General features: G+C 50.8%; 1 protein-coding gene across 2 annotated transcripts; it reads right to left on the bottom strand.

Annotated features, from left to right (window-relative positions):
• Positions 1–41: 41 nt before the first annotated feature.
• Positions 42–23,266, bottom strand: SFXN4 (sideroflexin 4). Of its 2 annotated transcripts, none has more exons than XM_080822482.1 (14): positions 23,120–23,266; positions 21,751–21,816; positions 20,077–20,151; positions 18,701–18,727; positions 18,560–18,614; positions 15,913–15,938; positions 15,140–15,193; positions 14,994–15,050; positions 14,801–14,866; positions 13,707–13,779; positions 12,721–12,836; positions 9,122–9,207; positions 7,400–7,517; positions 42–2,048 (listed from the first exon to the last, which is right to left on the bottom strand). In XM_080822482.1, exons 1-14 carry the CDS (start codon positions 23,156–23,158, stop codon positions 1,971–1,973), a joined length of 936 nt encoding a protein of 311 aa, XP_080678608.1. In that variant the 5' UTR covers positions 23,159–23,266; the 3' UTR covers positions 42–1,970. The 2 variants fall into 2 exon arrangements, with proteins under 2 accessions (XP_080678608.1, XP_080678607.1); XM_080822481.1 differs by lacking the exon at positions 42–2,048 and adding an exon at positions 3,132–3,327.
• Positions 23,267–23,734: the final 468 nt, after the last annotated feature.

Raw genomic sequence — 23,734 nt, 5'->3', positions numbered from 1 at the left:
ACCTGAAAGCCACAGATAGAGTCCTTTTTTTTTTTTTTTTTAAAGATTTTATTTATTTATTTGACAGACAGAGATCACAAGTAGGCAGAGAGGCAGGCAGAGAGAGGAAGGGAAGCAGGCTCCCTGCTGAGCAGAGAGCCCGACTCGGGGCTCAATCCCAGGACGCTGGGATCATGACCTGAGCCGAAGGCAGGGGCTTAACCCACTGAGCCACCCAGGCGCCCCCACAGATAGAGTCCTTGATGATCTGGGGCAGGATATGTTGGAAACATTTTTCCAGTATGCTAATGTTTGGGTGCCTACTCTGCCATACACGGTGTTGGATCCTGAGGCCTCCCTGATGCACAGGACACGCTTCCTGCCCCAGGCACACAGTTTACTGGGGCTCAGGGACAGCAAACAGGCTGTTCTGCTGTGGTGTGGCAAGTGCCAGATACAATATGAGTGCTATGGGAGCACATTGAAGGGGCAATGCATTCAGTACTATGAATCCTGGAAGGCTTCCTGGAAGGAGTGATGTCCGAGTCAGACCTGATGCATAGGCAAGAGTTAGCCTGGCAGGGAACAGCTGATAGGAAGGTCCAGGAAGGAAAGACCTTAGCCCATGAGGAACGGGGTATTGGTCAAGAGTGAGGAAAAGAAGTGACAAGAGTTGAGTAAGGTAAAGGCTCTCGCCTGCCTGTTAACGAATCTGGACTTGAACTGATAGACTGGGAAGCCCTCTAAGGCTTTTACACAAGTATTTGTCAGAGCAGGCTGGGGCCCGGATTGGAGGAGCCAGAGGAGATGAGAGTGATGCCAGCAGGGGACGCTGTTGGACTGGGTAGGTTGTAGCACGGGCCTCAGAGGAATGGGGCTTAGAGACCTGACACTTTTGGGCTCAGCTACTGAAAGGGCTTGAGGGGAGGGGAGGAGTAAGGGTGACGATACTGTGTTACGTGGCTGTGCCATTTCCTGAGATTGGGCGGGAAAGATGGTCTCAAGTGGGCATCTGGGTGGTGGAGCGCATGGCTCGGCTGGATGGGCCTGGGCCTGTGGCTCCGGGAGCAAGCCCAGGGCTGGGTCTGAGCACCCAGCAGCGGGGCGCTTGGGCCTTGGGGTGGAGCCGGGAGGAGAGCGCAGTTTTAGCAGAGTGTGAGGCGGGGTGGAAACAGTGAGGGAAGATAATCTCTGACAAAGTTTGGCTCTTGAAAGTTGTTTGCTTTTTTAATAAGTCTGGTGACTCAAGTAGTTCGTAAGCCACTGGGAAGGAGGGAGGAGCTGGAGAGCGAGGTCCTGTGGAAATCAGGAGGCGGGAGGGGCCCAGAGGCCAGGGCCCAGCTGACCTTGCGAGGAGGAGGGAAGGCCGGGCGTGGGTGGCGAGAGGCCTGCAGATCTGGTGCCGGCCAACAGGCCTGGTTTTCACTGTGAAGGAGGAGGCAGGGTCATTCGCCAGTGAGGGGAGAGGAGGTGGACGGCTGAGGGCAAAGATTCTAAGCGGTCCAAAATGGCAGGACGCTGCGGAGGAAGACAGGATGGCTTTGGGGCTCGGAGGCCTTCCGGGCTCACCAGAAGTTCCCGTTTACCGTGAGATGGGCCGTCAGTGGAATGAATGCCTGGGCCCTGGGCCCGGTGGACCCTCCTACTTTATTTTTTCAACGACTCCACTTTTGATAAGTTTATTAGTCATTTCACAGCATCCTTCAGAGGCTGATGAACACCCAGAAAACCGACTCCTCCATCAGCCGTCCCTCCTGCCGCCCCGTGCTGGGGGTCAGACAGGACAGCCTCTCCTTTCTCTTCTTCCATCCAGGCTTGAAAGCCCAGGCACCAGCCTTGAGACGGTCGTGGCCTGTGTAAGTAAGTGTAAGGCAGCGTGTGGGCGCCGACACCGCGGTTCCAGGCCTCCCGCAGGGTTCTCCGAACGGATACCTCGAGCAGCGAGGAAGGTGTTCAAGCAGGAACCAAACAAATTCACTGAAAACGCATCCCTACACCCCTCTGTTATAGAAGAGTTCTGTTTCTTCTGTCACAGACTGAATTTCCTTTTCGAGCTCACTGCACTGTATCTGAAAAACAAAGTCAAATTCTTCATATTTTATGTGAAGAACTTTCCTTGACTTAGAAGTTAAAAAAAAAATTTCAGAAAGCATCTGTTTCCCAGTCCCACTTTTTTCAGTGATGTCCAGTAGATGGCAAAAACTCGTAACTTCCGAAACACTTCATTATGGAGAACCGTGACTACAAACAAATGCAGAAAGAATATAGTGGGCCCTCACATATTCATCACTCCGGTTTATTAACACTCTGCCAGTCTTCTTTTTTTAAAAAAATTTTTAAATTTTTTAACATATAATGTATTATTAGCCCCAGGGGTTCAGGTCTGCGAATCATCAGGTTTACACTTCACCGCACTCACCATAGCACATAACTTCCCCGATGTCCATGACCCCACAGACTCCATTTCTCACCTCAACTCGGGCCCCTGAGAACCTTGCATGACCCACCTGCTGCCTTCAGAGGAGAGGCTGCTTCCTCAGCCTGGCCACGCAGAACCTGCCATCTGGCTCCAAGCCTCTGGCCTGTCATACTCAGCCACATGTGCCCAGCTACACTGGACTCCTCAGCTCTCCTATACCCCCACTCGGAATGCCCTCCCTCCCCAGTCTCTGCCTGTTCAAATCCATCCATGTCCACAGCCTACCTCTTCCATGTAGCCTTCCTGGCTTGGCTGGCAATTCTCTTCTTTCCCTAATCACCCCACAGCCTTTCGGTCATGTTTACTTTCTAGCAGGTAAGCGTCACTTCCACATGTCACCTGTTACCCTTTCTGCGAAAGCCTGTGGCAGACTGCCATCTGCCCCACCTGCTCTTTTCTACAGAAGCAGAATTTGAAATAGGTCCAGAAGACCTCAGTTCTCAGCCTCCCTTGCAGTACGGCTTGGCCACGTGACTAGGCCAATGCACCAGAGGTGGAAGTGCCACCTGGCCACGTGGGATGAGGAAGGTGCCATCTTGCACCTTGAAGATGGGGCCTAACCCTAGGGATGATGGCTGCGGAGCTGGAAGGAATTAGACCCCTGCGGACTCACTGCCTTACTGGCTGCCTTCCTGGCTGGCTGCCTCACTGTAGAGAGCAAAATGGAGTCTCTCATGTCAAGCAGGAGCCTGTGTCAAGCAATGATGCGAGCAGTTGAAGGTACAAGGCTAAACGTACCAGCTACGAAGTATCGATGGGACCAGCATCAGCCAAAACCCCAGAACTGGTAACAAGCAGAAGCAGAGGAGGTCCGCAGGGGTCCAAGACCGAATGAAGCCAGCCAGCCAGCCAGCCAGCCAGCCTTTCATCTAAGAGAGTGAGTGCGCGTGAGCGGGAGATGGGGGCAGAGGGAAAGAATCTTAAGCAGGTTCCACGCCTAGTGCTGGGCTTGATCTCATGAGTCAGATGCTTAACCAACCCGAACCACCCAGGCACCACCCCCCCCATTTAAATCTCTCTAAAACGGGGGAAATTTTTGCAGCAAGCCGTCAGACTCTTCCAACGTGATCCCTCTATGTCTGACCACTTAAAAAAGGCAACTGGCCGCCAAAGGCTCTGCCGGACTGATCTCCGAACAGAACCGAGATCCTTCCCCGCTTGAACATCAGAAGCCGCGAGTGCCCAGAGCTGACCTGGACGGAACCCGGGCCTCATCTCAACTGCCCTGGTGTTTGGTTTGTTCACTTCCTACATCCTTGTTACTCGTTCGCCGTGGCTTGTCTTCTGTCCTGCTCTGTGCGTCGTGTAAGAAGCCAAGTTTCATCACATGGTAAGATGCCAGTGAGTTTGGAATCCTGAACCTGCTTCATCATTGTGATCAACTTTGCTTTATGACTGAATCAAGCTGATGTGGAAAGACACAGGTGTGTGCAGCTGCACAGTGGGCTCACGACACCCACACTTTATGCAAGGGAGAAACAAACCTCCGCTTTGTTGAGGGCACGGTTATTCTGGATCTCAGTTCCAACCGAATGTAACACTAGTTAATACAGAGCCCTTCCTGGGCGCCTGGGTGGCTCAGTGGGTTAAAACCTCTGCCTTCGGCTCAGGTCATGATCTCAGGGTCCTGGGATCGAGGCCTGCATCGGGCTCTCTGCTCAGCAGGGAGTCTGCTTCCCCCCTCTCTCTCTATCTGCCTCTCTGCTTACTTGTGATTTCTGTCAAATAAATAAATAAAATCTTAAAAAAAAAAAAAATACAGAGCCCTTCTTCCCCCCACCCCCGGCTACTGGCATCACACCTGATGTACACATCCAGGTGCCCCCCTGGATCCCTTTCTCTTCACTTCCCCTCCCACCCCCAATCTGAATGCTCACAGGTTCTAACTTGTCCAATTCAACTACTAACCGACTACCACGGACTTACTCCGAACCTGCACCACCTCCAGACAGGAAATGTCTCCAGCCCCCCAGCTGTTCTCCCAGCCTCCAGGATGGCCCCACTGACAGGGTGGCATCCAATATTTCTAACATACAACCCGACTCAGCCATTCCCCCTTGAAACCTCTCCGTCATCGGCTCCATACGAAGTTCTATCACCATGGAGGGCCCGTGACGTCCTTCGCCAGCTAGCCCACCCCTCCATAGCCCCACGACCCACAGGGGACTCTGATCTCCCATGCCCCAAGCTCCTCTTCTGTAAAATGGGAATAAACTACCCTGAAAAGTTGTCTTGAAGACAAGAGACTGCCTGGCACAGTCCCCAGGACACAGAAGGTGCTGGATAAACACAAGTCATATCCCCTGCTACTGCCCCCAGTGCCCGACTGTTGACGCTGCCTCTGTTGTGCCCATACACCCCGTGCATGTCTGTGTCCCCCCGCCATCCCACTGCATCTGCGGCTACCTGTGTGCAGGGAGTCTCTCCCTTGCAGCCCAATGACCCAAACACATCCATTCAGCCCTGTCATTTGAAGTCCAGTGGCCGCCAGGCTCAAGGAGGCCAGGGAGAGTGGGGGTGGTAAAGGGGGAGAGGGCTGCTCTGACCACTGGTGGGCCACTGTATCAGGAGCGTTTTTCTGGAACATTTAAAAAAACCTGATGGTTTCAATACTTCAAGATATTCCATAGTTGATGCCACATCCAGTGGGACTTCCTGCAGTGACGGAAATGTTTCATCTGTGTGCCTTTCCATAAGAAGGGTGACTTTGTACCTGCTCAGTCCCCAGCCACAGAAAGCAATCACAAGCCACCAAAATGCTATCACAGAGGAGGGAACCGAGTTACTCCTAACATCAGAAAAACGAATCCCACGACCTATGATGACATGTACAAGACAATTAGAAAGAGACCCAATTATCAAACAACAAACTCGTTGATTCAAGACTCTGACTCCCCCATGCCAGTGAAAGGAGCTCTGCAGAAGATTCTTCCCTCGGACTTTTTTTTTTTTTAAGATATTATTTATTTGGGGCACCTGGGTGGCTCAGTCATTAAGCATCTGCCTTCGGTTCAGGTCATGATCCCGGAGTCCTGGGATCGAGCCCCGCTTCGGGCTCCCTGCTCAGCAGGAAGCCTGCTTCTCCCTCTCCCACTCCCTCTGCTTCTGTTCCCTCTCTCGTTGTGTCTCTCTCTGTCAAATAAATAAATAAAAATCTTTAAAAAAAAAGGTATTATTTATTTGACAGAGACACAGCAAGAGAGGGAACACAAGCAGGGGGAGAGGGAGGGGGAGAAGCAGGTACCCACTGAGCAGGGAGCCCAATGTGGGGATCATGACCCAAGCCGAAGGCAGACGCTTAAAGACTGAGCCACCCAGGCGCCCCGTCATTCCCTTAGACTTCAGCCAGGTTAGGATTCCTGGGCTCTGTGGCTCCTCCTCTCCCCAGGTCCCCACATCAAAGCCTCTGGTGGCCACACGCCACTGCTTTCTCATAGCTACTCAAGGGCAAGGCCCCGTTTACTCACAGCTGGCCCTGGCACCTCGCTTCTGGTCCACCAGGGGAGGCCCTCTGGGTGTGTGGACAGGATCCAAGAGCCCAGGGGGAAGCCAGATCGAGGAAGAAGAGCAGCAGGAACTCCCCCAAGACTGAAAGACTTTTGTCAATGACCTAACCTGCAGGTCAGCTGCCTGCTTCTGAGTACCAATGCGATCCAAAGTAAGTATCTGCAAATACTGCAATCTTACTGTGACAAACCGTGTTCTAACAGATGGGCCTGTAAAGAGTAAGAATATTCTCTAACATTTTATTTTAATGAGAAGCTGCCCACCCCATCCCATCCCTTAGCACCCTTAGAGTGAGGAGAGCAGACATCTATGGTAGCTTCAAGTTTCTCTGTTATAGGCTGGCTCAATTGCCCGAATTAATGATTCTGTGAGCCTAAAATAACAAAATTTGGGTTTGGAACAAGCTCACTGCAGAAATTTTTTTTTTTTTCACTGCAGAAATTTAAATATTTTTGAAGGCATCACTGATTTTTAACTTCAGTGACAGAAACAGGCATTTGAAATTTCCAGCTCAGAAATGCCAGAAATCAGTAACATCTATTACATCAGGAATGTCCGCAACACCAGCAACAACCCTTTCAGAGATGCTACTCTCTTCCATTCTCCTTAACAGATATGGAAATCGAGTCTCAGAGACTTTCAGCAAATTGACCACAGTCATGGAGGAGCTGGGACTCTGAATCCAGGTCATCTAACTCACCATAAATTAGAGTATATCCCAGTCGACAGAACTGCGCTAACCCAGTAGCCACTAGTGGCACGTGGGGACACAACTTAAAATCAAATCAGAATAAAAATTCAGCTCCTCGGGGCACCTGGGTGGCTCAGTGGGTTAAAGCCTCTGCCTTCGGCTCAGGTCATGATCCCAGGGTCCTGGGATCGAGCCCCACATCGGGCTCTCTGCTCAGCGGGGAGCCTGCTTCCTCCTCTCTCTCTCTCTCTCTCTGCCTGCCTCACTGCCTACTTGTGATCTCTGTCTGTCAAATAAATAATAAAAAATAAAATCTTTAAAAAAAAAAAATTCAGCTCCCCAACCATGTTGGCCACATGACAGGTGCTCAACAGCCACAGAGCCACAGTGGCTAGTGGCTGTCGTATGAGCACACAGATGAAACATTTCTGTCGCTGCAGAAAGCCCCACTGGATGGGACTTCACTATGGAACATTATGATTACGGAAACTATCCCAAAGGTGTTTTAAACGTCCCAGAAAAATGCTTCTGATACACCACTAGGAAAAACAGAATCCAAAATTGCACGAGTGATCGGAGGGACAGGATTAAATAAAGTTACTTTTATACTTTTTATACTTTGCAGATTTTTTAGATTTATCTTATTCTTCTGACAAGGAGAAGAAAAAGGTTTTGGGGTATTTTTGTTTGATTTGATTTTCTTTTTTTTTTTTTTTGAAAGAAATTTGAATGGGGGCACTTACCCGTCCTATTTGTGGGAATAGACTAAAAGAAAGTGGCACCATCAGTCCCATCACTAAGACAGTACAAGACAGCTTGAAGGTCCATAATGACCATGGATACTGCCGGAAAAACTGGGTCCTGTAAGAGACAAGGTTAACAGGCTTTTTTGGGGGACTGGCCCCTGGCTTGGATGGTCTTGCGTGCAGCTGTGGCCCATGCCTCGGTTCCCACTCACCCACGAAGAGGCAGCACTGACGGACTGCTCGATTTGCGTCAAGCCCGTGGTCAAGCACGTCACGGGCATTGCAATCTGTTTGATCCCCCACGACCCCGTGAGGTTTGTGTCATCATCCCTCCGTTCACACAAACAAGGACATGGCCACTGACCAGCTCAAGAGTAAGAGGCCAGATTCTAGACGCTGGGCTCTGCTGACACGGCTGGGACATTCTGACCCTGACCTCTGAGGACACGAGAGACAGTGCAGGAAGAGAACCCCAGCCCCGGGAGTCAGAGACCCAGGGTCCTGGGTCCGGCGGGGGTCTGCATGGACAGACCAGGTGGTGTCGGGTGAGTCACTTCCCCTTTCTGAGCCTGGGGTTTCTTCACACGCAGGATGAAAGGGCTGAGTCAGAAGGGGCACCGAGGTCACTCTGGCGTGGATACTCTCGTGGCTGTGGGGGCCACTGGGAAACAACCACCATCTCTGCCCCCAGGTAGCTGGTGCCACGATGGGGGTCTAAAGGACAGACTGGAGGGCCCCGGCTTCTGCAGGCACCCTGGCTCTGACCCAACCAGAGGGGTCCAGGAAGAGCCTAGGCCAGCAGAAGTCTCTACCCCATCCAGCCGATAGGCCACGGAGACACTTGGCTCCAAGCAGCACGTGCCTACATCTCAAAAATGCGCTCCTGACGCGGTCGTAAGGAAGGCTTCCTAGCGCGCCACGCTGGACAGAGGGGGCTGGTCAGGTGACCCCATCTGGGCCAACGGACTCCTTCCCTGGGAGTCTGGGACCTGAGGGGAAGACATTCTCTGCCTTCCCTGGGGTCCGCTGTGGTTTTCACCCCTCGGCAGGACGCTTGGAGGACATGAGCCGGGAGGTGTGGGCAGCCACGTCCCTCAGCAACACGAAGCAGCCAGTGGGAGGGAGCTCACAGCATGGAGACGAGGGAGGAGCAGAGCTTCTGCTCGGCGGCCACAGGCTACACAGGTCCCCTGCCCGCAGCCAGGATCTAAACCAACACATCTGCCTTCTGGCCTACACTACTGCACATTGGGTTTCTCACACTGGCTGGTCCCCAGGCCTTCCTCCGGAGAGGCCATTTCTTGCTTCTCAAAAGGGATGATGGTCCACTGACTCTGGGCCACTCAGGCTAACTTAACACCTGCTTGCCGTGCAGGGGGAAGACAGGCTTCAGCAATCCTCCCAGCACATGGGAGCCGGGACATCCTGCGAATCACCTCAGCTCGGCTTTCAAGACCGTGCCTCGTAGGTGCTGGGACATGCCCGGGGAACACAAAACTAACCGAGGACAGGGCCTGGGTGAGACACCAGGGTTAAGGAATGTGCACATCTGGTTTCCGTGCTGTGGAACCATCAGCTGTGATGAAGAGAGTTCAGCAGGAAGATGACTGAACAAACTTCTTCCCGTCCCTCCCACCAGGTTCAGTGTTTGACAAGTTTTATAAGGATTTTGAGCGTCGAATGTTTATTCCTACCTGGCGAGGTGAGTGTGCCTCTTACCTTACAAAAAAGTGTGAGAAGACTTCAGGGATGAAAGCGGTGGTCCCGAACAGTACTATCCTGGATGTCGCTGTATCTTTAACGGCCTAGCGGAAATGGAAAGGAAACACCTTAGCACATGGAGTGAGACCACTGCCAGGGATCCTGCAACTCAAGACAGAGATGAATAAACAGTGGCTCTCCTGTCTCACTTAGGAAAATATTGCACATGCAGAACGGCAGAGTCAGCCCTCCCTGTACAGAGCTAGAGGACGGTGGGGGTTGGTGCCAGGATCTACTTCCCAGGGCACCTGTGTGGCTCAGTGGGTTAAAGCCTCTGCCTTCAGCTCAGGTCATGATCTCAGGGTCCTGGGATCGAGCCCCGCATCGGGCTCTCTGCTCGGCAGGGAGCCTTCTTCCTCCTCTCTCTCTGCCTGCCTCTCTGCCTACTTGTGATCTCTGTCAAATAAATAAATAAAATCTTAAAGAAAAAAAAAAAAAAGAGGATTTACTTCCCACCGACTCCACTGTGGTCTCCCCTTAGGTCCTCCAACTGCCCAGTACAATACTCACTAAGTACAAGCAAAGCCAACCTATAGAAAAATCGTCCCCTTGCTGGGAAGGCTGGGTTTGTCACTGAGGACTACCGCATGTTTTCCTTTCAATCACTGGGTTAAGCATCTGTCTTCTGCTCAGGTCATGATCTCTGGGCCCTGGGATTGAGCCCTGCAACCGGCTCCCTCCTCAGCGGGGAGTCTGCTTCTCCCACTCCCTCTGCCACCCAACCCCCACTGCTCCTACTCTCTCCTTCTCTCTCAAATAAATGAATAAAATCCTTAAAATAAATAAACTTTCAGGAATATAAAATAAAACCACTCTACTTCAGGAACAGAAAAGCGGCTGCTGAGGGTGGTGTGTTTCAACGTCAGTGGGACTGTCCGCTTGTGTGCGAACTGGACACCCGTCCTGAGGGGCACCGGGAGGCCTGGAACACTTTGCAGCAGAGTGGCTTCCAAGGCCAGTCCAGGGAAAACAGCATGGATCGGCTCCTGAAATCTGGTCAAAGGTGCCCCACTACAATCAGGTACTGCTGGTTGCGTAGTTTCTGAAATTTTAGCTAAAGACCATAGGCTGTTTGGTGACGGGAATGATCAAAGAATGCTTATGCTCACGCACAGTTGCAGACTCTTCTTCAGAGGAAGACAGACGTAAAACAGGAAAAAAAAAAAAAGGGCAGAGCATCAAATCTTCCTTTTATCCTAAATTGGCCTTCATGCAGAAAATGAAGTTTTTCCCGGAGAGATGGACTAGATATCCGGGCTAGACATCCACACAGCTCCTGGGGCATGAGGCCACCTGCCTCTCCTGGGAGGCTGAGCACCTGCGGCTGAGGGCGTGGCCAAGGTGAGCCTAGCGCAGCACCTGGCGGTGCGTGGCGCACAAGGGCAAGTCGCAGATTTAACAGGTGCTCTCACTCTTCTCCTCAGCTGTGTGCACAGTTTATAGCAGCTCTAACGCCCTGCAGGTAAAGGGAACCACGGAGAAACACAAACAGACGTCCACATAAAGACCCGCGCACGCTGAGAACAGCCCCAGACTGGACACAGTGCAGACACCCACTGCCTGGGGAAGGGATCTGCAGATGCGGTCGGTACAGCCACCCATGCGAGGCTGCTCGCCAGAAAAAAAGCAACAGATTGTTGGTGGGTACACCGATCTCCAGAGTGAAGAGTCAGGCACCAAAAACACTTGTACAAGCCACTTACATGCAAGTTCTGCAGAGTCAAAAGTATGAAGACATACAGCAGATCAGCATTTCTCTGGGGCTGGGAAAAGGGAGTGACTCAGTGGGCACGAGGGAAATTTTTAGGATGAGTATGTTCTAAATTTGGACTGTGGTGATAACTGCATCACTGCTTACATTTACTAAAATTCATCAAACCAGACTCTCACAACGGATGAATTTTATTGCATGTTAATTATATCTCAATAAAAACATCTCATTGGGGTGGCTCTTAGGCACAAAACCTTTATTTCAAAAGCGAGGTTTTTATTTTTGGCAGCCACTTCTCCCCTTGTTACCTGTAATTACCGTGTTTCTACTGTAATTCGTTTAGGAAAGTAGCCACTATTTTCAGACATGCCACTGCATGGGCTGGCAGGAATCTGGTGCACGTATCTCATGGTTTATGATCCAGCTTTGTGACTTGCAGATAGGGTTTAGAGGAATGTGCTCTGTGAGGTGAACAATGATGTACTGACTGACTGAACGAGCAGCCATCTTTTCTGACCTCCTCTTCTGCCAACACAGGGGGCAGGAGATGTCCCGACAGGGGGCCCCTCAGATGCAGACACCATGAGAAGCTGTTCCCTTCATTTTGCACTGGGCTGTTCCGTGCTGTTCCTCATGCCATTTGCAAACAACTGCCTCAAATTCCATTCTTTAGCTAACATCACTTCATGGAGACCAAAAAAAACCACCAAAACTCACCTGCTAAAAAGGTATTTTTAAAAAAGTCCACAGCCAAGATGAGACTACCCTAGGCCATCCCAGTTTCTCTGAGCTGAATGTACACAGAAGACACTGTGCTGAATTGATCAAAAGAATAAAAGAGTTAATAATAAATCTTATTAAAAATTGAGGCCTGTTAGAGGCGTTCTGGTCAGAGCACTGAATTTCTTTAGGCCTTTTTTCTTTAAGATTTTGTTTATTTATTTGAGAAACAGCACGTGCACAAGCAGGGGGAGAGGCAGAGGGAGACAGAAGGGGAGAAACAGGCTCCCAGCCATGTAGAAAGCCTGACTCGAGCGAGGCTCGACCCCTGGGTCCTGGGATCATGACCCGAGCCCTAGGCAGACGCTTCACTGACTGAGCCGCCCGGGCGCTGCAGGCCACTCTTTGAGAGCAAATTGGTCCTTCAAGATGAAGACTATAAGAAAATCTGCTGTGAGGTGGAAAAGAAACGTTTCTCTTAAACCCAGAGAGGGGGTCCACCGACTTCCATGAGCACAGAGCATCCCGCGGGCCAGATGCTCAGCTGGAAGAACAGGACCTCACCCTTGGAGAGCGGCCCAGCGTCTGGCGGGGACCCGTCGGTGGCGGTCAGCCATACTGTCGTGCCGCTGCGTAGATGTGGCTAACATCTATAGTCCGTTAACTTTAAATAAGATTACCTTCCATAGTGTGACTGGGCCTCGTTTCATCAGCTGGAAAGCCTTGAGAGCAAAATCTAGAAGGTTCTCCCAAAGAAGAAAACCTGCCTGAAGACAACAGCACAGGCTCCTGCGTTTCTAGCTGCCGGGAGTTGGCGCGTTTCTAGCCCCTGCCGCCGAGGCTGACACTTGACTAGCCTACAAGCCCTACAACTGGGTGAGCCAATTATAACCAACCAATCAATCAATCAATCACATCCTATTGGTTCTGTTTCTCTGGAAACCCAGACTAGCGCATCATCTGTTAAACATCGTGGTGCAAAATGTAAAACCACTCCCTCCACACGTGGGAAAAAAGGATAAGGCAGGATTGAAGGGAGACATGACTTTGTTCCCAGCTCTCAGACAGACAACTCCATGCTCTAGCCAAAAGGCAAGCCAACTAGGGATCCATGGCGTCCTCCTACCTTTGTCCCGGCTTTTCTGGAATAGCCCATGACATTGCCTTCTTTGTCCATGACTTCAATGCCTCGAATGGGCTCCAGACTTCGGGTGGCAACAACATTCATTCCACTGACGTGGGCTGTGGGTGTGAAGAAGAAAATGCACCGTGGAGGGTGAGTTTGCTCCAGCGGAGGAACATCCTCTCTGGTGTCAAGCGTCTTTCTCTGATGGCCATGCTTCCCCACCCCTCAAGTGGTCACGAGGTGGCCAACTATGCTCTGTCCCGGGGCTTTGGAGCTGGGTCAGAACCGCTGGCCTCCCACTCTGGGGTCCTGACCACGACCCAGGCTCTGGCACCCCTGCAGGTCCAGTCCAGCCCCCTGACAGGATTCCAGGTCATATCCCTGGTCCTTGAAATATGGCCCCCTTTTGTGCTGTAGCTGGTCTGACTAGGTTTCTGTAACAGTTTCCCCAATTTTACCATTGAGATCATTCTGCCAACTCTTCAAACCGTTACAATTTTCAAACTCAAATCTGGGGTGTGAGTCAGTGAACCTGCGGGCTGGCAAACTTCAAACCGTTGGTTAATATCTCCGTCACTTCCACTGGAGTCAGCCCACCGGGTTGGAGCCCCCTAGGCCACCCACTCCTCCGTGTATGACCCTAGGACAGTTCCTTAAAGTCCCTCCTGCCTCCCCATCTGGAAATGGAGGAATGACACTGCTACCCACACGTTTTTGGCAGGACAAAGTGAAACTGAACACGCAGAGGGCTGGCACTGTCTTTAGGGTGAATCTGTGCTCCTGGGTGTGTGTTCATCCTTTGACAGTGGAAAACACAGCCTCAGAGCAAGTGTCACTTCTCAAACCAAGGACCCAACTTGGGCCTGGAGGCCCCAGGAAGCTGCAAGCAGCAGCTGTCATCAGTCACCATGTGGCCAAGGGACCAGGCTGTCCCTTAAGGTGTAGGAAGGCTCAAAGGGCACGGAGATCACGTGCTTCCTGCTTACTGAGAACGATGATGGGAAGGGCTCTTTTCAACAAAACGTGATTCACCCGCATCTGGAACAAAACAGGAAATAACTAGAAAAAGAAGAGAGAAAAACTATTATTGCACAGGACCAAAGAGTCAGCTGAACACACTCAGTAGCACAGAGTTGGCATCGACCTAGCTCCTATCCCAGCTCGGGCCACCGCAAGTGCTCTCCATGCATTTTTTAATTCTTTTTTTTTTTTTAAAGATTTTATTTATTTATTTGACAGATAGAGATCACAAGTAGGCATAGAGGCAGGCAGAGAGAGAGAGGAGTGGGGAAGCAGGCTCCCCACTGAGCGGAGAGCCCGATGCAGGGCTCGATCCCAGGACCCTGAGATCATGACCTGAGCTGAAGGCAGAGGCTTTAACCCACTGAGCCACCCAGGCGCCCCTGAATTTTCTAATTCTTGTAACACTGAGGTGTTCACCTGATTATCAGCGGAACACACGGAGGCTTAGGGAGGTAACTTGTCCAGAGTCTCTGAGCTGCTAAGAATTTGAGCCTTGAGGCCAGCCCAAGCTTATCTGACTCTAATGTATATACTTTTAACCAACACAGTATCCTGATATCCAAAGCAATACAGAACATGTATAACATGTTTATGTAGCTTAAGTAAATTTTTTTTTCTTAAGTAAATTTTTAAAAAAGGTAAGAGTACTGACTATATGCCTAGAAACTTGGGGTACTCATATGCTTATTCAGGGGGTGACGGGATGACAGGTGACCACTTCCCTTCTTAGGTCTTAGCCATACTTTCCTTCTTCCTTTCTTTTTAAAAAGATTTTATTTATTTATTTGACAGAGAGAGCACACAAGCAGGGAGAGCAATGGGCAGAGGGAGAGGGAAAAGCAGACACCCGGCTGAGCAGGGAGCCTGACGTGGGACCTGGTCCCAGCACCCCAGGATCATGACCTGAGCCGAAGGCAGACGTTTAACTGACTGAGCCACCCAGGAGCCTCTTAGCCATACTTTCTAAATTGTTTAAGTTGAAACAAATCTGTAATTCAGAATAGGTCCGTTTGATCTGAGGAATGAAACAGATTTGACAGATTTTTAAAATACTCACTCCAAAAAAGGAGGAAGAGGCAATCACTCCTGTCCCTAGTAACAGACTCTCATACAGGCGACGATTCTAAGGAAGAAACAAAAGTAAGTATTCAGCAAACACCAAGGTTTTACCCAGGAAAGATTATTAAAACAAACAAACTCTAAAAGAAACAACACAGAATTGCCTATCCCCTGGGCCTCGTAATACTCACGTAACTTGCATTTCCATTGACCATGTTGAACGTCGTAGTGTAGGTATAGAAGGAAACCTGCAGAAAGACAGAGGCACACAGATCACGCACCACGATCGTTTGAGCACAGAAGAATGCAGGAATCACGAAATAGAAATAGTTTTTACCTGAGGTAAAATCAGAGACTTCAGACTTTTTACCGACAGCATCGAGAAAAATACCTTTTAAGAAAATAAAGCGGAGTTTAAGTGTTTGGGGGGAGGGAGAGCTCTCCAGGGGACAAAGAACTTCGCAGGGAAGACGCTGCACTGAGCCCTCCCCACCCCCCCTCCCGCCAGGAGCTGGGATGAGGAGGGGGCCAGGCGGTGGCGAGGGATGCTCAGTGAACACCTACAGGACACTGAGGACACCTGGGGGCGTCTCACAGTGGTCCCGGCTTCCAAGCTGTGCGATGCTACAGGATGGGGCAGCTGGGGAGTACGCACTCCCAAGTGGACACAGCCACAGGGCAGGTGTGGAAGAAGTGACCGAGGAAGGCGGTCCCTTTGTGAGAGCACCTCGTGAGAGTCCGGGTGGGACAGATCCCAAGTGAGGGTAAGTACGGGGGCTACGGGTCACGGGAGAGAAGGGAACGGACAATAACGTGTGCTGGAGGCAGGGAGCCTGTCCTCCATCTCCTCGGGAGTGCTCTGTGCACACCAGGCATCCAGAGAAAGGATCACCTTATGGCACTGGGACCTTGCACAGGCTGGGGCGCCTGACTAGGGAAGCGCGCAGGCGGGGTGAAGTCACGTGAGTAGCAGACGCGGGTCAGAGACGGGAGGCCCACAGCCATCTACCAGGCTGTGGTGGGACAGGGGTCCAGAGCAGGAGGACACAAACCACAGAGGTTAGGAGATGAGGGACGTCCGCCTGCACCTGGGGTGTCAAGCCGACTCACCATGGGCGCCGTGAAAGGTAGGAAAGCTGGCAAAGAAGAGAAGAGGGTCAGTGCCCCCCGCTGCCCAGGCCGAGAGAGGAGGCCAGAAAGGGGCACCGCCCACCCGAGAACCTGCCCTCTAGTACCCTGAAGGCATGGGCACCAAAGGACGGTCTATTTACTCATTCTTTTATTTTTCCTAATAATAACCATGTGCGTAAGGCAAGCATTTCAGTCAGCACCATCCAGAAAGACCTAAGGAGGCCCCCCCTGACCTTCCCAGTCCTTCTCACTGGAGGCGAAAGGTGTTAACCTATTCATCCTTCACGGTGAACCGAGCATACTCGTGATGCCGTCATTTATGAGAAGAAACCTGGATTTGCTCTTCATGCCTGTTCCTAGCACAGAGATCCTAAAACCCTTGGAATTTCCTGAAGATAGCAATAAAAAGGTGAAATGGAGGGCGCCTGGGTGGCTCAGTGGGTTAAAGCCTCTGCCTTTGGCTCAGGTCATGATCTCAGGGTCCTGGGATCGAGCCCCACATTGGGCTCTGCTCAGCAGGGAGCCTGTTTCCCCCAACCCCTCTCCGTGCCTGCCTCTCTGCCTCCTTGTGATCTCTCTCTCTCTCTGTGTCAAATAAATAAATAAAATCTTAAAAGAAAAAAAAAGGTGAAATGGGTGTTTTTTTAACCCTAACAGCCCCTTTCCACCTCACTTGAGTTGATGTTAATAAGGGGATGTTTGGAAAGCCCTTTAGGAGGGGGCTGGTTGCTAGGGGAAGGGGTGGGTGGGGAAAAGAGGGGCTTGGATCTCTCAGTCCCACCTGCTGCCTCCACCTCCAGGGAGGCGGAAGGGGCTGGAGGCAGGGCTAGTCACAGTGGCCTGGGATTTCGTCTGCCATACTAACAGGGTCTCCCTCCTTGCAGCGGCGGCCCTTCTGGTTTGCTGAGCACGTGCGGGAGCTGGAGAGGGTGTGGACGCCCCGCCCTCCCCAGCCCCACCCTCAAAGCCCTGCGCATGCGTCTCTTCCATCCGTTCCCTTTCTTAATAAACGGAGAACCTAGTAAGGAAACCATCTTCTTGAGTTCCGCGAGCCATACCAGCAAGTTCAAACCCAAGGAGGGAGGTGTGGGAAACTCCAACCTACAGAGCGTTGCTCAGACGTCCAGGTGAGAATCTGGACTTTCAATTGGCATCTGAAGGCAGGGTGGTCTTGTGGGACTGAGCCCGTCACTCGTGGGGTCTCCTGCTGCCGCCAGGTCAAGAGGATCAGAGTGAAAAGAGTGAAAACTGTAGGACATGCCGCGGGTGCTGCAGAATTGAAGGCTGTAGGGAAAGCCTGCACATCGGGTATCAGAAGTGAAACCTCGGGGGCGCCTGGTGGGCTCAGCTGGTAGAACATGCAACTCTCCATCTCAGGGGTCATGAGTTTGAGCCCCATGTTGGGTGTAGAGATTACTTAAAAGAATGCCAACTCACATGGATAGGCTTAAAAAAAAAAAAAAGTGAAGCATGGAGAGGAGGAGCAAGGGTTTTTCCTTCACAACATCTATCAGGACAGATGCAAACTTGCACGCTCTCTTCTGCCCATAGAACTTATTCACACACAGAGGATTACTATATGCTGTTTTATACTTTGCCTTTTTCCTCCTTAATACTAGTTCCTAGTATTAAGACCCATTCTTTTTTTTTTTAATGTATTTCTTTGACAGACAGAGATCACAAGTATGCAGGGAGGCAGGCAGAGAGAGGGGAGGAAGCAGGCTCCCCGCTGAGCAGAGAGCCCGTTGTGGGGCTCGACCCCAGAACCCTGAGATCATGACCTGAGCCGAAGGCAGAGGCTTCAACCCACTGAGCCACCCAGGAGCCCCTAAGAGCCATTCTCCCACACTAGCACACAGGAGGTACCTCAGTCGTTTTTAAAACGTATTCTTTTCTTTCTTTTTTTTTTTTTTTAAGATTTTTTATTTATTTATCTGACAGAGAGAGATCATAAGCAGGCAGAGAGGCAGGCAGCGGCGGGGGGGGGGGGGGAAGCAGGCTCCCTGCTGAGCGGAGAGCCCCATGCGGGGCTTGATCCCAGGACCCTGAGATCATGACCTGAGCTGAAGGCAGAGGCTTTAACCCACTGAGCCACCCAGGCGCCCCGGTACCTCAGTCTTTTTAATGGATTAACTACAGTCTGAATTGTTGGATATTCATGTCGTTTCCAGTTTCTTGTTTATAACAGAGAGAATTTTATAGTTAAAGGGGCCCTGTACAATCATGGGTTTTATTCCCCTCATGATAGTTAACATACAAGGAGAGAGAATACTACGCAGAGTCCAAAACACTTTTGAGTTACAAGTTCTGGAACCATCAACGAAATGATTGTGTGTTTCTTCGGAGATGACAGAGCAAAGCAAGTTCCACACCCAGGCCTGTGCCCTCACCCCTAACTTCCCAAATCTTTCCATAGGACTGGACACAGCTCTAGGTCCCAAACCTGCTCTTTTCCACTATCAACCCCAGACTCTGATGCAAACATCCTTTTTAAGCTGTGATTTCCAGACTCACTGTCAGAAATCCTTCTAGGAAAAGATAATAATAATAATAAGGCAGGCAGACTTTTTGAACTGTTACAAACCATGTTTTCCCAACCCACTTCTGAAAATGAGAATCAGCTCACCTGCAGGTCGAAAAGGAACGGGGATCAGTTTGCTGCTGTCAGGATGCACTGTTGACTTCACAAAGGTAAACACAAAGCTTAGACTCACGTTGGGCTTTGTTTTTGTCAGAGGGTAAGAATTAGGAAAGGGCTGAAACTTACCAGACTTCTCTTCCAGGCGTCTTTTATCTAACAAGAGAAAAAATAAGCAATGGCTTTTAAAGGTAAATTGGCAGCAAAGAGAAAAAAAACCCATCTCCACTCCAGTCTCATTTCTGCTGCCATCTTCACACTGCCTTTTTTTTTTTTTTAAGATTTTATTTATTTATTTGACAGAGAGAGAGAGAGATCACAAGTAGGCAGAGAGGCAGGCAGAGAGAGAGAGGGAAGCAGGCTCCCTGCTGAGCAGAGAGCCTGATGCGGGGCTCGCTCCCAGGACCCTGAGATCATGACCTGAGCCGAAGGCAGAGGCTTAACCCACTGAGCCACCCAGGTGCTCCCACTCTGCCTTTTTAAGAGTGAAGGCCAGAACTGTTCAATGTCACGCGGCTAGAACAAATCAAAATAAATGAATCAAACAAACAAATGAACTAACAATAAGTAATAAGATGATCCACAGAAAGAAAATAACCAGAACATTAAAATGTCCTCAGTCTCTCTCTTTCTTTTTTAAAAGATTTTATTTATTCGTCAGAGAGAGAGAGCACAAGCAGGGGGAGCAGCAGGCAGAGGGCGAGGGGGAAGCAGGCTGCCCGAGGAGTAGGGAGCCCAATGCAGGGCTCGATCCCAGGTCCCCGGAACCATGACCTGAGCTGAAGGCAGACGCTTAATCAACTGAGCCACCCAAGTGCCCCCCAAAATCCTTAGTCTCTTACCTTGGAGAGGGCTCAAGGCCAACACCTAACTTAGCCCTAGGGGAGTCCCTGAATCCAGCCTACCCCTGGCTCAGAGAAGAGCAGGCTGTTTGCAAGTGACACGCCATGCCATTAGCCAAGGCACCTGCCTCAGAGCCAGGCTCTGAGCCCAGAGGCCCCATCAAGTTCTTAAAAAAAAAACCAAACCAACATAAATATGTGTGCTTTCCGCAGGCTGCTTGACGGGAGTGATGTTTGTGGACTCTGGAAAGCCCCATCCACGGCAAGATAGACAACAAATACTGGTTTAAGTCTTGGGGCAGGAGTGCAACCCTGATCTGGAACACTGCCTCTAATGGGAAATAGATTCTGACCTCAGAGGCCTGTCTGCATTCTGGAGTTTGCATGGGGCTGCAGGGATCAGCAACAGAGAATCCCCACTGATATCTGAGCATAGAAAAACCCTAGGAGTTTTTTTTCTCCTTGATACTAGTTTCTCCTACTAGTAATCTGGTTAATGAAAAAGAATTCTAATTACATCTAAAAACACTAACCAAGTTTTGAAAAGCAGATCCCTTGGGTGGTGTTTACTAATGACAAAACTCCACCTGATTTCAGACCATGCAAGCAGAGATCTCCTGAAGGCAACCACATCCAATCTTGAACCCAGCACAGGAGACATACCCTTTGGTTCTCCAAGTCCCGGATGGCTGCATCTTCATTTGTTAACAATAGCTGCCTTGATTTTTCTATTTTTTCCTATAATCAGATAGAAAGAAATCAAGCAATGATACCATGATTTAGATCTGTCCAAATGATTTAGGAATCCCGTGCTCACTTACACCTGATTTCAATGCAACACATGGCCAAGGCTCTCTACTCCCTGATAGTTCCCATGAGGACAGTGCAGTGTGTCACCCAGATTTAGAGTTCCAGCAGCTTGACCCACTGGTGGCTGCCACCTCCCCTGCCCCTAGACAGCTGAGGTCAGCTGTCTCTGTGAGTGCTACCCCCATCCGCCTGGCTTTGTAAGTTAGAAACCTGGAAGTCCCTCCTCTCTCTCCTTCCCACATCTGGTCCATTCAGGTTTACTTCCTCTCTTCATTTTTTCTTAATTTGAGAAAAAAGAAATTAAATACAGAAAAGACAATGAAATGAGTACACACTCATAATCCCCTTATCCAGAATTAACAACGGTAAACATTCGGTCATATCTGCTTCCAATTTTTTCTTTTTTTTTTTTCCCCCCAGGAGCCATCACCCCGTTTCGTGTCTCCCCATTCTATCAGAAATAACCACTACTATGAGTTCAAGGTATTAATTCCAGTCCACTTTTTTATACTTATATATATATACAAATACATGTATCTGTAAACAAAGTAGTAGCACTGGGTCTTTATATTATAATTTGCATAAATATTGTCCTTTACGCATCCTGCTTTTTCCATTAAACACTGTAGACATGCTTTCCCTTTAGCATCACGTATACTGTTTCTACTTAGTATATACATTGATAACTAGATCATCACTTTTAACTTTTATTAGTGTTCTACTGTATGAATATACCACGTTACATTTCTCTATTTCCCTACTGATGGGAATTCAGGTGGTTTTTCTCTATTCCAAACAAGGCTGCATGGAAGATCTTGTGCACAAGGAGGGAGTGTCCCTCTGGGTCTGGCCCTGAAGGATCGCTGCTGGGGATACACTATCTCCTCCTCTTGAGGCCTCGGCCACACCTGGTGCAAACCCTTGTCTCTGCTTGGACAGCCGAGCCATCCCCTGAGCAGATCACCTTACCTACCGTCTGGTCCCCTCTGATTACTCGCCACGTGCTGACCAAAGAGACCCTCTGGAACACAACCCTCACCTTGGCCCTGTAGGCCAAATGCAACCCCTCCCATCTGAAGGACGCACAAGGCCCTTAAAGGGCTGTCTGCTCCCCCACATTAAAAGCCGCACTGACTGGACCACCTGCTCTCTCCCCTGGACTTTGCTTATAGTCCCCTCTGTCTGGCCTTTCCTGCCTGCCTCCTCCTTCCAGCTCTCCCTCAACACCCTCCCCCAGTTTCCTGCCGCACCCCTCCCACTGCACCCTAGGTCTAGGTCGGTGGCCACCTTTGTCTGTCTGTCTTCCGTTACCAGGGACTTGTTTTGATCCCTTCTGAAGCAGCAACACCAACCTTGGTGTTACCGCTCTGCTTTTGTTTATCAACCTTCCAATCTAACAAGCTCATTCGGAAGGAATAAAACATAATATATATGGATTCTGTTTCAATTGCTTTCAAAGGGACGCAGTCTTCACATTTCAGAATAAAATGTAAAATGTCTTATCTCAGAAAACAAGGAAATACTTACAATTGAAACGATCAAATTTATAGGATCCAGCAATTCTGTCCACTGAAGAAATCTCTGAATGAAAGACTTAAGAGGGAGAAGAGCACCAGAGAGGTTAATGGTGGCAGAAAAAGAGATGATACGGTAATAATAATAATTAGCATTATTTTGAGACCCTTACAGGGCCTTTTAATGGAAGCACCTCCAGGAATCTTCAGGACATCCCCAGGATCTTAAAGGTGAGGAAAGAGGCATAGAAAAAGCTCAAGAACATACCCATGGAAACCCAGCTAGGAAAGGACTCATTAGCTTATGCTCTTAACCACTCCAATATCAAATTACTCTTGAAGGTTAAAAGCCCAGATTTGGGGGTCAAATGGGCCTAGTCCGCAACCCACAAATGACCTTGAACCAACTACCTAGAAGGGTCTCAGATGCCTTAGTAAAGGCTGCTTGATCACACCTGGAGGCATGATTTGCTCTCAAGGGTACCCCCCGCCCAACTTTGAGTCCTGGCTCTGCCAAGAAAGCTTGAACTCCCTGTCCCTTTCAACTTCCCCACCTAAGAAAACCTGTCTGGGCCCTACTTTAGGTAAGGCTGAAAGAGAACAACCTAGAATTATAGTGTCCAGTTAGCCCCATGTGGCTAAGGAGCCCTTGAAATGTGGCCAGACCAAAATGAAGTATGCCTTATGTGTAAAATATACCCAGATTTCAAAGACTTTCTAGAAAAAAAAGTATGTAAATACCTCACTAATAATTTGTATATCGATTACGTGTTGAAACGTTAATATCTTATATTTGTTGGGCTAAATACAATATATTATTAAAATTAATTTCAGCTGTTCCTTTTTACCCCTTTGAACGTGGTTACTAGAAAATTTTAAATGACCTCTACGGCTCGCATCACATTTCCATTGGACAGCGCCGCCCAGTCACCGCCTGGAGGCGGGGCCGGAGCGACTTCCTGTCCTTGGCGGCAGCCCACGACCACCGCGTCATTTGAGTGGTCGAGCCTACCAGCTTGGGAGGCTGGGGGGCTCCTGGGAGCACCTGTTCCTCTCCAACCTGATGCTCAGGAACAGCTCAGGCAGCAGGGGACACACACCTGCGGGGGGCGGGGGGGCTGACTCCCCAGGGCAGGGCGACTTTGTGGCGACCCTCGCTAGCCAGGCCTGGGGCGGAGGTGACACACGGTAACAGCCGTGACTGTCCGCATCCCGCGCTCATGGGTTTCCCCTTCGTCCCCTCCCCGGGTCTAAGGTGGGAAGGCGGGTGGTGCGACCACGTGGCCTGCCCAAGGTCACCCGGGCCAGCCGGTTGCTCCTCGCGGCGACTTCACGGGGCCCAGGGCCACCCCGCCCCCAGCCGCGCCGGGCCCGGGCCGTACGTGACGTTCGGCGATCCAGAAGCGCACGTTGGGCTCCATGAGGGAGCCGCGCCGCCGCACCCAGGGAGCCGCTCGGCCCCCGCGCTTCCTCCTCTTCCTGCTCGGCTTCCTGGGACCCGTGTGACCGCGGGAGAGGCCGCGGCCGCGGGGCCTGGCGCGGAGGAGGAGTCGGGCAACGTGCCCCGCCCCGGGCGCGCGCGCGCGTCCCCCTCCCCGCTGCTGGCTTCCTGGCGCGCCCGCTGCTCGGTGTCGCCGCGTGCCGGCGCCCTGCCCTCGGCCGCCTGGTGTGCCCGCTGCCCGGTCTGCGAACTCCCGCTGCTCGCTGTCACCGCGCGCCGGCGCCCCAGATCCCACGCCTCCACCCCCGCTCCGGTCCCCGTGAGCCTGCCCACCTTCCCACCCACCAAGTCTTCCCAACCTTAACTCCCGTTAGGGTAGCTGGGCCGCTTCCAGCCTGGGGGGTGGGGGGGGTGGGGGTCACCTGCGGGAATCCTCGTATCACAGTACCTACCGAGAACCTGCATCTGACCCAGATGACAGGTGCGCCAACCTTTTGGACATTATGGTGGAAAATCTTCAATTGCCCTTCACGTCCAGAGTAGAGGGCCCTGGGGA

Source organism: Martes martes (assembly GCF_963455335.1).
Source record: "Martes martes genome assembly, chromosome: 14".
In the NCBI taxonomy this organism is placed as follows: domain Eukaryota; kingdom Metazoa; phylum Chordata; class Mammalia; order Carnivora; family Mustelidae; genus Martes; species Martes martes.
The sequence above is the reverse complement of the archived record's forward strand: the minus strand, read 5'-3'. Positions and strand labels throughout refer to the sequence as shown.

What these genes read in the sequence shown, in the direction of transcription:
- SFXN4 (XM_080822481.1), bottom strand. Translation starts at nt 23,158, where the DNA reads ATGGAGCCCAACGTGCGCTTCTGGATCGCCGAACGTCAC. An exon ending in TAAATTTGATCGTTTCAATT is followed by an intron (nt 20,152 to 21,750) that starts GTAAGTATTTCC and finishes ATCTGATTATAG; the next exon opens with GAAAAAATAGAAAAATCAAG. An exon ending in CGTTCCTTTTCGACCTGCAG is followed by an intron (nt 15,939 to 18,559) that starts GTGAGCTGATTC and finishes CTTCTTTGCCAG; the next exon opens with CTTTCCTACCTTTCACGGCG.